The sequence below is a fragment of the Coenobita brevimanus genome, chromosome 104, assembly GCF_032717465.1.
Source record: "Coenobita brevimanus isolate Jiangsu-jjx chromosome 104, ASM3271746v2, whole genome shotgun sequence".
NCBI classification, from domain to species: Eukaryota; Metazoa; Arthropoda; class Malacostraca; order Decapoda; family Coenobitidae; genus Coenobita; species Coenobita brevimanus.
In genome coordinates this window covers 2,072,585-2,086,436 of record NC_137057.1, presented here as the reverse complement: position 1 = coordinate 2,086,436, position 13,852 = coordinate 2,072,585, and the positions used below count along the sequence as shown (strand labels likewise).

Below are 13,852 nucleotides of genomic sequence, written 5' to 3'. Positions count from 1 at the left end.
AAAAAGCTAAACGAGCAAACGTAGACAAGGACCTGCAATATTATGCAACATAATGCCCATAATTTTTCTGCAAAAAATCATAAAGCAGCCATAGGGGCTTAAAGGTCTCATTTACCAATATTCTTCTACCTAATTGATTGTCTGCTGCATTTGATGTTACTGAAAGGAGCTTCAAACAATTTTATACCTTTATTAAAAACTAGCAGGGGTACTCGGTATTGTCTGAGTCAAACCCTATGATTGTGCGTACCGACATTGCCTTGGGACCATGAATAGCCACTCCCCCTGTGTGAGAAGACTTCTGGGGTCACAGTCTACCCATTGGACTTAATATGATGTTACTCCATGGACCCATTTCCCCTCTCCTACCAAGGACCTATTTTTCCACAACCCAACCACATAACAAACTTTCCCACCCACCATCCTCATCCACCTATCCATCTACCCTACCCATCAACAACATCCATTTTCTCTGAAACCCTGACAACCAACTCACCCACACTCATCCATCCTGACCACACACTCATCCACCCTCCCACACTCGCCCATCCTGCTCACCCACTGACGCATCCACACTGTCTCATCACAACCATTCAACCCTGTCCATCCCACCCACCACACCCACCCCGGCCATTTCACACAAGCTCACGCCCTATCGCCCACTTCACCCACCCTGCCCCTCCACACCCACCCATCCACTCAACCCATCACACCCACCCATCCAGTCAACCCTGCCCACCCACCAATCCCACCCGCCCTGCCCACACCCACCCATTAACTCAACCCTGAACACCCACCCACCCCACCAGCCCTGTTCACACCCACCCATCCACTCAATCCTGCCCCACCCCACCTGCCCTGCCCATTCCAACAATACGTCCACTTATCCAATCCGGTGTAGCTAATAATGATATGGTTGTAGAAGTAAACAAATCTATGGTATTTGTCTTCTTGGATTATGTTTCCACTATGTTTACTTGATTATTTCCATTTCATTCTAATTTTCCCCATCCCAGGTGCCACCTTAGCAACTGATATGTTCACATTTATATTTGTCTTAAAAAGTTACCCCTGTTAGAGCAATTTATGGAGTTGTATATGCATCCCCCTCGATATTCTTTGAGGACAGGCAGACAGACAGACAAACATACTCCTAAATTTAATCATACTGGTATATCCGTCAGATCAGTATGGTTTTAAAAATAAAAGTAGTAGCCTATAATAGTCCTCGTCATCAAAGAAAAACAGTTCAAAGGGAATAATAATAATATATGAAATACTGATATCAAATTATTACATATAACAGATGTTTACTAATAAGAAGGAAAAATGACTGGAAAAAGAAAATCTCACAAATATGACCTATTCAGTGATCACGAAAAGTTATTTGTGACCATGAGAGCAAAGTGTTTTTGGAAAGGAGTTGCTCTCCCGTCACTTCTCTATGTCACTAATGTAATAACTTTGAATATAAACAAAATCATGAAACTGTAAAGATTATATATATATATATATATATATATATATATATATATATATATATATATATATATATATATATATATATATATATATATATATATATATATATATATATATATATATATATATACACTTGGAGCAGCTAAGAGGCTCAGATTGCAACATACAACACGTAGAGGGTAGCAACAGAAAACTTCAGTGCAAACAACGAAAATAAATAAAAGAAGCTACAGCATTTTGGGGTATATTCTAGTGGCCACATCCTCAAAGCTGTTATGAGTGTGGTATCGCGTTATGGCACTGATATCCCACCAACAGATGTAAGTGCTGCCACAAAACGTACAGACTTTCTGCATCGTACAGAGGACTTAAAAATTGGGAATTAGGTGATGGAAAATAGGAAATGAACTGGGAGAAAACGAATGATCATGGAATTATTAAAATCATAAGGAGCTAACGCACATTTGGCAAATATCCAAATGGAAAAACAAATATACTAATAATGAAAAACAAGGATTAAGGAGATAATAGCTAAAACATATACGCGAAAAGAAGTGAAGCAAAACATAATGGAAGAAGTGATGTTATATATCATCAATAAGTCAAAGCAGACACAAGTCTCTTTGGTAGCCAAACAGTTGGTGATGGGTACGACCACTGACTCTTGTGTCGCCACAATGAGATGTATGTTGGGAGAACGCATATCAGCTGACCCTACACCAAGCTCTCGGCACACTCAGTTACGGTCACCCTACAATATCATTGCAGATTTTGACGTATTGGAAACTTCATGTTATAGATAAGCCGTAAGTTATGATAGCACAAGTCGACTACGACAGTCAATATATAACCTATTCTCACTCTATAATAATCTGGATCCCAAAGATAAGAAAAGGTAGGAGAGAGAAATAAAACAATAAGTAATAGTAAACCAAATGAACGAAAAAACGTAAATTAGAAATAAATAAACAAATAAATTCCTAACAAGTCAACTTAAGATCTGAAGAGATGAAAAGAAGACACACACACACACACACACACACACACACACACACACACACATATATATATATATATATATATATATATATATATATATATATATATATATATATAGATAGATAGATAGATATATATATATATATATAGATAGATAGATAGATATATATATAGATATAAATATATATATATATATATATATATATATATATATATAAGTGGCAGAAGAAGTATGTGATAAAGTAAAATTGAAGTGTTTACGACTGGCAGAAAAACGGAGTAAAAGTGTGGAAATAACAGCAATATATTAGCTTCGGTAATTTCGTATTCTGCAGCTGAGGATCAGATGCTTCGCCATTTCTGGCCAAACTGTTTTGTAAGTTAGAGTGTACAACGAGAAAGTTGAAAATCGGGAATATCTTATTCTATTTTGTAATGCATACGTAGACAAAACTGTTATGTCATTACACGAAGGTTCTTATATATATATATATATATATATATATATATATATATATATATATATATATATATATATAAGTAGCTCTAACATAAACTATTGCTATATTAATTCTGGGAAATGCGAGCACAAATCTTTTAAAATTTCAACAACAACAAAAGTTGATTCAAATTTAGGCAGTGAATCCCACAACAAATTACGGGCTGAAATAAGTAAGCTTTCTACCTACAAACCCTGTAATATACCAGTTTATGAACAAGGTTGCTAACAGCCTCCCAGAAGAACGCTGCAGTGGAGTTGTTTCATAGGACAGTTGGGTGCCGCTGAGAGAGAGAGAGAGAGAGAGAGAGAGAGAGAGAGAGAGAGAGAGAGAGAGAGAGAGAGAGAGAGAAGGGTAATGAACTGACTCACCTGATGTAAAAGACACCTGCTCACCAGGTATCCTGTATGATGTAAGGGAGTTGTTGAAGATCCATGAGTACTTGAGAGAGGGTGGAGACGCCCTCACCTGGCACTTCACCTTCACCTCCTGACCCAGCCACGTAGCCACCACCCTCTCCGTCTTCATACTCGCACTCTTTACCCCACCGCCTGCGTCAGCGGCCTCATCTTCGCATACAGGGGCATCTGCAGCACGAGAAAGTGGGGGATTTTTGCCATTACTCATTATTTGAGAGAAACGGTTTTCCTATACTGCTGATATGTTCCCTATAATCTGGTACACAGCACAAATATAGCATTCCTAATCTACCAGATTTTCTCAGTGTAACCTGAAACCACCTCCTGATTCACATAACTTCAAGCAAAGGACTTCAAGAAATGCCTGTTGCTAATCAATAGTAACCACTCCTTCCTTGACATTCCAGTTTTCTCACATACAGGCTTGGTTTACCCATCCTTTGTCAAACTACACCTGTCCCATATAGCTTCCTCTTTGACTGACTCCCTAGCCTGACTCTGCATTGTAGAAACACCCTGAATACATTAATCTCTGTCACGTCAAAAACAGTTTAATTGCCTAATTGCACCTACTTTGACACTTTCATTGCGGGTGAAGGTCTCCACCATTACGTTATGGAAAATATATATACATCATTAGTTAGTGGGATTACTCAATGATTAGAGCAAACTCTACATTAAAGAAATTAAGTTAAGCTCTAGAACTGCTTGTTAAAATGTGGAACCAGAAAATGGAACCCCATGCCATTTTCCATAATATTTACCTTTATACCCATGATTAACGGCTTCAGTGGGCCCTGAGGACAAGCAGAGAACTAAGAATAACTGCATATCAAGGGTTAGGTTGTAAGTGTCTGGAACAATGCATCATCAATTGTCCCGTTTGTAATTATATTCATGCTGGAGTGACAATAGAAAAGAAATAAGAGTGTTTAAGGTATTGTGTAGAGGTGAAGTACTTTTTGTTAGTGGCACTCCTTTAGTTTCACAGACCATAATGTCTTGCAGATAGTTTTATATTCTTCTACGCTCCATTCCATCCAGTCTATTTCCGAATATATGATGAAATTTCTTTCTCTTCCCCTTTCTTTTCCAATTCGTACTTCTTTTCATTTGACATTACTAGTCTTCAGGTATTTTTCATTAGTCTCAATTCAACCTAACCTAGGTTAACTAGCTGTTGTAATATAACAAACGTTATAGTTGCACAGGTACTTTCCTCATGTAATTCCAGGGGGAGTTTTTCAAGTTCTCTGTACACAAATATTATACTTGAATATCTCACTACACGTGCAAAACAGTACTTCGTTCCTTTATCCATATATATATATATATATATATATATATATATATATATATATATATATATATATATCCCTCAGTGGGTTAGAGCGCTCCGCTCTGACCGAAGGGTCAGAGGATTGAATCCACCCCAGGGTCATTGGTAGACATCAAGAAGGGCATCCGGTCATAAAATGCTACACGCTCCAGTCCAAAGTCCTCTAACCAGGGGCAACGCCTTAGCCCTTCGAGGATACCTGGCATAAAACCAAATTTTATAGCCCTTCGAGGATACCTGGCATAAAACCAAATTTTATATATATATATATATATATATATAAAAATATAAATATATATATATATATATATATCTTGCCAGACACCTCAATCCCGTTTGGGGTGGCCACAAACAAATCGCCTCCACGTCGTCATGTCCCCCGCCATTTCACTGCCCTGCTCCCAACTCACACACCCCTCTCTCATATACCTCTCTATATATATAAAGTAGACCTGACACCGCTGCTTGTCACAGTACCCAAGTGACGGAAGGTGGCCAGGCCAAGCCCCGGACAAGGAACACTGCAAACTCGGAATCTAACCTTCTTCACGAACGAACCAATCATATACGATCGTTCATCCATTTCCTCTTTGATCCTAAGATTCCTATTCAAGCTTTCTTCTGAGTCACCTCTTTATCGTTTAACCATACTTTAAATGAGTCTTCAAGCAGAAAAATATAGTGGGTAATAGCGCAAAGCTGCAGTGCATGCAGGGTGACCAGATGTCCTGTTTAGGCTGTATTATACTAATTTTACAGTCGGCTGCTTCTCAGTCCAAGGCAACCACTGGTCATATTTTCTATCATCGATTTGGCATCTTAGCAAGTAAAAGTAATACTATCACCCTAAATATTACAATCTTGCACGACTTTGTCTCAAATTCATTCTGAGTTTAGAATCTTGTATTTCATTGGTTTGATAAATGCATCCAGAACCACACAATGTATAACCAACGATGAGTAAAAATGTGTGCTCCCAGTGCGTATAGAAATTTTTGATCGATACAATTTCAGATCAATTACCTAATGAAGTAACGCGAAACTTGTAAATCATTCTAGACTGTGCCTCCGTAAAAATTGAAAAAAAAAAAAAAAATTGTAATAATATGATCTTTTCTAGAAAATTAATTAAAAACTACTTTCTGAATTCAGCCAGTCTTATGTACAAGTCCTAGGCTGAGAAGAGTGAATTAGGTCTAGTGAAATGATGCCGTACAACTTCATTTTTTTGTAGTTTGGATGTGATGACACTGAATGTATGTTGTGTGTTACCAGAGTGACACTATAAATATGTACAAAGGAGTACAGAGGAAAGCAAACAGCAACAGACCTTATGGTCCTTTCGAGGCTGTTTGGTACAGAGTAGACTATGACCACAAGATCTAACTCTACATGCTGAAGGATAAGGGTAGTAAAGCAAGAAGGCTCCCCCCGCCTCCAAACCCTCCAGCCAAAACTGGCAAGAAAAAGTGAGAAAAACCACCACGCAGCATGGAAAAACTGACATGGAAATATCATAGGAAAGACTGAAAAGTAAAACTACATTCTATTATACATTATCTATCAGCTACCAGTATGAATAACCTGAAAGAGAAAGTAGTAAAGTACAATGAGTAATCGAATAATTACATAACTAATGCATGTTGCTGTACGGGTACGTTGAATTGACGAGGCGTCTGCGGACACAGTGTGGAAATTGCGTAGTGTGGATATTCAGGGGTGGTGTGGCAGCCTTGCCTGGCACTATTAAGGTAGGCAGCAGTCAATCAGGTCCCAGCTCCATTCATTCCACTAAGACTACGAACTTTCCCATGCAGGACAAGCACACAAGTCACCTCCTGAAGCAGTGACCCCTGGTACATTAAAAAAAATCCCGATGGTGGCCACGTAACTAACAAGGACCCTCAGTGATCCACAGCCCATCACAGGTCGATATTATGAGTAGTGACCGTTAACTCAGGGCTATCTGTGCATATCCTAGTCTGTGCATATACTATATTTGCATTTAATAAATTGATCCAGGCTCTAAAAAACTAAAATAATATAAAACAGAAAATTATACGTATACAAGTTCTTTATTTAAGAGTAAACATATTAAGCTGGGGGTTGGATGCCAAATACTTATCCAGGCGACCTTTGAAGGTTTGTACTGTACTACAATCTATTACGTTGGAGGGCAGTTTATTCCATATATTTACAACTCTATTGAAGAAGAAATGCTTAGCTTCATGCGACTGGAATCGTTTGCCAATAATTTTATGCCCATTGCCTCTAGTGTAGTTCGAGTGATCAACTGTGAAGTATTTATCAACAGCCAAGTTATCATGTCCTTCGAATATCTTGAATACTTGAATTAAATCTCCTCGTATCCTCCGTTTTGTTAGGGCAAAGAGATTCAGGGCTTCTAAACGTTCCTCGTACGGTTTATTTCTCAATCTAGGTATCATCTTTGTCATCCTTCACTGCACTCTTTCAAGCTTTTCAATATCCTTTTTATAATACGGTGACCAAAACTGAATGCAATACTCCAAGTGCGGGCGTACTAAGGAATTATAAAAAATGAGGACGATATTATCGGATTTATAGTCAAATGCTCTGCCTATGAACCCAATCAATTTGTTGGCTTTTTTCACAGCTTCTGTACATTGTTTGCCTGGTTTCAAATCATTTGTTATTATAACTCCTAAGTCTTTTTCATGGTTTACCCTATCAAGCTGGGCATTATTCAAGCTATAACTTGCTCTTACATTTCTACTGCCAATGTTTAACACTTTGCAACATTTCTACTGCCAATGTTTAACACTTTGCATTTATTAATATTGAAATCCATTTGCTAGACTTAGGCCCAGTTAAACAGTTGATCAAGATCTCTCCGAATTGCCTGTCTTTGCAGTGCTGTATCTGCTCGGTTACCTATTTTAGTATCATCAGCAAATTTTGAAATCTTACAACACAATCCTTCGTCGATATCATTCACATATATTAAGAAAAGAATAGGACCTAACACTGAACCCTGCGGCACTCCACTTGTAACGTTTATCCAATCTGACTCTTTTTCATTTATTACAACTCTCTGTTTTCGTCCGGTGAGCCAATCTTCTACCCAGCCGAGAACACTGCCGCTGAAACCGTGTGCCTTTAGCTTCTGAAGGAGTCTTTTGTGTGGAACTTTGTCAAAAGCCTTTTGAAAATCAAGTTAGACCACATCAACAGATTTAGTCTCGTCATACATGTTCAGTATATCATTGAAAAAGTCCAGCAGATTCGTGAGCCAAGAGCGATTATTACGAAAACCATGTTGCGAATCTTTTATGAGATTGTTTGTTTCTAAGTGTTTTACAAACTTGTCTCTGATAATAGTTTCAAGCAATTTGCAAACCACCGATATGAAACTAATTGGCTGGTAGTTTTCTGGTTGGGCTCTGTTGCCCTTTTTGAATATTGGGGTTACGTTAGCAAGCTTCCATTCATGTGGCACCTTCCTGCTCTTAAGTGATAAGTTAAAAAGTTCAGTTAAAGGCTTTGATATTTCATTCTGTAGTTCCTTCAATACACGTGGTGATATTTTGTCCGGTCCTGGTGCTTTATTCTCTTTTAATCTGTTTATTGCAAGCAGTACGTCGCGATTGCTGACTGTAATGTCAGTGATTATGTTGCCCTCTTCTATAGGAATGGGGGAAACAGTAGGAATTGTATGTATATTGTTGTAAATACTGACGCGAAGAAAGTATTAAGAATTTTCCACATCATAGTTTCATCATCAGTGTGCTCTCCGTTATCTGTGACTAGGGGACCGATTAATGGAGTTATTACCTTTTTGCTTCTTATGTAACTGAAAAATTCTTTGGGATTTGATTTACTAATACTTGCAATATGTGTCTCAAGATTTTTCTTACTGCATTTAATTAATTTTTTGGCTTTTCGTTGAAGGGCATTGTATTCATTTTTATCACTTTGACTCTTTGTGGTATTTTATTTCTTATATGCAAGATTTTTTGCTTCTAGACAATGTTTAATGTTGGAGTTCCATCATTTGGGTTTAGAATTTTTGGCGGGCCTTCTGTTGCGCATAGGAATACATAATTTGATGGCACTGTTGAGAGTTTCTGTAAAGTAACTCCACGCATCATTGATATCTAAAGTTTCGACAATGGGATGTCAGTCAGCTGCACCTGCAATTGCCTTTAATTTCTTAAAATTTGCTCTCTTAAAGTCGGGCACTTTCTCACAACTGGCCTTGACACTGTCTTCACTGAATTTAATGTTAAATGTAACTATGCGATGATCCATTGTTTTCTTCTCCTACAATAACATTATTCACTACATTTTCTGATGTAGCTAAGACAAGATGTAGGATGTTAGCTCCACGTGTCGGATAATTTGCAAATTGATACAAAGAACTTTCTTGCAAATTTGTATATAGGTCTGACCCTGTGTGTGAGGATAGGGCTTCTCCCCATTTTGGAACTGGTAAATTAAAGTCACCAAATGTTACAGTGCTTTGCATACAAGATAGTTTGGCAATTTGATTGTAGATTTCATTATCAATGTTGAGTGGCTGACCAGGTGGACGATAAATTAACCCAAGAGTGATTTTATGACAATATTCATTTCTAAGCTGAATATAAATAGTGTCGATGTTTTCAATACATTGCTTGGTAATTTCAACTGGATGAAATCCTGATTTAACATATAACAACACGCCACCCCCTGCTCGATTCTTCCTTGCACAACTGAAAATGTGATAGCCTGGTAAATTAAACTCTGCTAGAAAATCTCTCTGCTCAGTATTTAGCCACGATTCTGTTACTCCAATTACACCATAATCTTCGATAAAGGCAAGGGCCTCTAAATCGGAAAATTTATTACATAGACTACGAGCATTTGCGAGGATTGCTTTAATGTTCTTTCCTTTCTGACGTGGGGAGCTTCCATTATTTATTGATTTATCAGATCGTATGACATCTACGTTTGCCTCCCGTGATGCTTGTTTTTTCTCCAGAAAAAACTTACGGCATCATTAAGCAAACGACCGAGACCGGCAGAACCAACGGCATTCAAGTGTAGTCCATTGTTCGTAAATAGTGTACGCTGCTCGTAAACTTGGTTCCACGTGTCGATCAACTGAACTCCTTCCTGTAAGCAAAATGACTTGACTCTGTTATTAATACTAAATGCTCTGCTGAAGAAGCCATTCCTTGCATTAATCCTTGGTAGTATGCCTGAAATTAAAATATGGTTAGTTTTCTCCTTGTAGCATTGGATCATCTTCCTGTACTTCTCCATCAGCTCCTCTGATCGGGTTCACATGACGTCGTTGGTACCTGTATGAATGATAATAAGGCTGTCATTTTCTGCATTCTCGAAAACGTCATCCACAGCCTCTGTTACGTCATCTACTCCTGCACTTGGAATATAAAAACGCTTTCGTTTAGAGGGTGCCCGGCCGCAAAATTCCACCAACTGACCACGGATGATGGAGTCCCCCACAACCCGTGCCTCATGGGGCTCTTCCTGTACTTCTGTGAGAATCTGAAACTTGTTGTATGTTGTTACTGGAATGATGTTCTTTTCCTTACAAGCCTTGCACCATTCCGCACTGGCTGGAACTCATTCTGTACGGTGAGGGGAGAAGTAACTACAGCAGGAGGAGGATGGTCAACCTGGACTGCAGTTGGCCTAGCAGTGACATTGTCCTCTGCAGTGTGTCCGACATTATTCGTAATGAATTCCTCCTGCACATCTACTTTTCGGGTCAGACTGTTAATTTTGTTCTTAGCCTCGGTCAGCTTGTCTTCCAGCTCTGATGTAGTTTGCACATCCTGCAAACAAAGGTGCGGTTTGTATAAAAGGATCCTGTGAAACTACCGGAGCAGGTTACGCAAATGACGTTCCGCGGCATTCTGAAATGCAAGGTAACTGCGAGGATTAATCAGAGAAAAAGAATTTGATAATACTGATTAGTACCTGGGAGAGATATTGGAACAAGAATAAGTTATATACAAAACCTGCTAGAACAGTGACAATTTATGCAATGGTTACAGGTTTTACTGGTGGGTGTCTTGTTGTTTAGAACTGTACAGGAATAGCTACCATACTGGTTAGTAATACACCTGTTACAAAGAATGAAAAGCTAACCGTTACCTGGAATGAAGAACTAAAGTTATACTACCTGAAATACAACAACAATGATGTTGCAAGAGTCTTACAATACACAAATAAGTTGTTTATCACCTGAAAAGTTACAACATATGAAAATACAATTATATCTCACCTATAAGGGTAACTGTAAACCTGAGATATAAACAAAAACTAAGGGAATAGTACTCACTCACTCACACACTGTGCACAGAGGAATGCTTAACACTAAATACACCAAGTATACTGTACCAGACTACAGTTGTTTACATCTACCAACACAACGGCGCCAACCACAGTCACAATTGATTGCCACAAACTGCTTGAATCGTCACAAAATCGTTCCCACACTACTGTTAATAAACAACAATTACACTGAACTGCTGTATCACCAGAAAATAAAGCTCAGTTCATACAAAGACAAGTCAAAACATTACAAAATTCCACTCAGCCTACAAACAAAAGTTCCACTCAGTTCCGAATGGTTATAAACTGTTCTTACTGGTGAAACAACATACAGTTAACACTCAGCCAATTGTAGCTCTAATTTACACCGGGTAATACTAATCACTTCCACGAGAACAATAACCACCCACCGGTCACCCTATTTGGCGCCAAACGTAGATAAACAAACACAACGAGATAGAGCTTTTCACACTTAAAACAAACCCAAAAACTCAAGCATACACTGGACTTTCACACCTTTCACTGGAATAATACTTCCAAGACACTTCTAAACACAGATGCACTATTTCATAAATATCAAAAATTTCTGAAGAAAGATACAGATTTGAGGACCGTTTCTTACACGTGACTTACAGGCATATAAACATTATTGTAGACAGTACCACCTTACTCCTGTATCCCAGTGTGATGAGGGTAACACACAGAGAAAAATGTTCAAGTGATTATCGCAATCAAAATGTTGAGTTTAACATGATGTAAACTAAGTAATTATCATATCGCTATCTTTGTTACTGCCTAATAAACTTTCGTGGGACTTTAGTATTACCACAGGGCTAAGGCTCCTTGCTGGAATTGTTCTGTTCTTATGTGATTTCTCATTACAGCAAAAAACAGTGTAATACCAAACTTATCGTTGGCGTTGCTTTCATTAACTGATTGATTGATTGACTCGTGTGTGTGTGTGTGTGTGTGTGTGTGTGTGTGTGTGTGTGTGTGTGTGTGTGTGTGTGTGTGTGTGTGTGTGTGTGTGTAGTTATCGGAATACTACGAAACTAAGTTACAGAAGATGCACTTCTTACTGTAATATATATTTTTAAAATTCTTTACCACACGGGTGCAACTCTTCCAACATTCTCACTCAGATATGTTTCCCACAGGTGGACAAGGATAGGTCGGGGTAGAAATTTAGTCAGATAGAAGTTGGGAGCTTCCAACGTTAAGTGTAGTGGCCGTCCAAGGTGGTTAAAATCATTGAGGGGTCTGCCACCGATGATCTTAACTGAGGGGCTTTCCTCCCCGAGTTAGGTTGTTAGGTTAGGTTTACAGGATCACCAGTAAATAAGCTGGTACAGGCGTCCAGGCTGCTTAAATACCCTGAAATAGGCTACATTTGTTTGTTCTATATACGTTTTGTAGTCTAAAATCAACAAGCAGATATCTGTGTTGCAAATAACACTAAAGTTTCTTTCCTCAAATACGTGAGAAAATAAGAAGACAGGTGGAACTGCCACGCCCCTGTATTAAAGTTTAGCTTTTTTTATTACTTCATTACCATGGAATCACTGTATTTCTCTGTGACTACCACTTTCTTACTACCAGTATTAGGTTGTTCCATTATAATGATAATTATGGATTCTCTTTAAAAATATCTTGTAACAATGTTATTCATCATTAGTTATCATACAGGTATGAATTAGGTTAAATTGCATTGATGAATGAATCCACAGACTCATATGTATTTTAATACCCCTCCAATGAAGACATGTTTTTCTTTTACCTCCAACAAACTTGCGCCGCCTGTGATGTTGATGAAACTTTTCATCTATTTGGCATGATCAGCTATTTCAGGTCAGGTGCGGGTAAGGGGATGAGTCTGTTATGATGTGGCAGGGGTAAACCAGCTCTGCTGTCGGGCCCTGCTGCGGATATCACTGATTGCATTGCACAGTTGACCCTTGTGCAGTGTGGTGCGGTGAGGATCTTTCCGTTCTCCCCTTTGGGGCTAAGATGCGAATGAATGTGTTTGAATGCATGAGTAAATGAGGAGTGTGTCGTCCTGTCTCGGCTACCTCCCTTTCCTTGGGGGAAGCAGCCTAGGTATATAGATAGATAGATAGATGATTATATGATGGTATGGATGAAAACAAATCTCTCCTTACACGAAGTAAAGTGTTCCTTTAACACTAACACTGCACTGCCTGCGTTGGCTGTCTGTTAACGGCTGTTTAGTACGTGCGATGCTCATTTTCACTCACAAAAAATCCTCGGTGAATTATAAAATTTTTTGAAATCAGTTCATGTTCAAGTAAGTAAAAAAAACATAATTACATTAAGTGTCCCTAATTCCCACGTGTCCTCTATTCTGCCAATGAACAAACAGTAAAAGTTTATGCATGTAGATTTAATAATTCTGTATATGAAACAAAAAAATTAGTACTTAAGTGTAATTTATTTCACCAAGTGAGTAGTTTATGATAGTAGTACCTTCTTTTCACCTGAGGACCTTTAACTTCTGGGTGCAGTGTACATTTACTTGACTGATATGCATTAATACTAAAACACACGCGTGGCGGGGTGAACCTGACACCACCAACCCAGGAGGAGAGAGTGAGGGGGTGATATCCACTCCACTTGGAGACGACAGAGGGCCTGATTTACCTGGCTCAACGTCCCGGCAACAATGACACATCTCCCTCGTGACTCGGCGACCCTCTTCCGCGCAGCCAGACCACCCACCAGAGTTCAGGGAAAGTACACTACTCTCCAGTGGAGGGAATGCTCGCCAGAAT

The 13,852-nt window shown here is 38.7% G+C and overlaps 1 protein-coding gene across 1 annotated transcript in view; it reads right to left on the bottom strand.

The window, feature by feature from the left end:
• The window catches only part of LOC145415962 (protein turtle-like), a 207,311-nt gene that overhangs the window by 23,569 nt on the left and 169,890 nt on the right, over positions 1 to 13,852 (bottom strand). Inside the window, exon 14 of the mRNA XM_080285065.1 lies at positions 3,353 to 3,568. Within this exon, the coding sequence (XP_080141191.1) occupies positions 3,353 to 3,568 (216 nt within the window). The remainder of the gene's footprint in view (positions 1 to 3,352; positions 3,569 to 13,852) is intronic.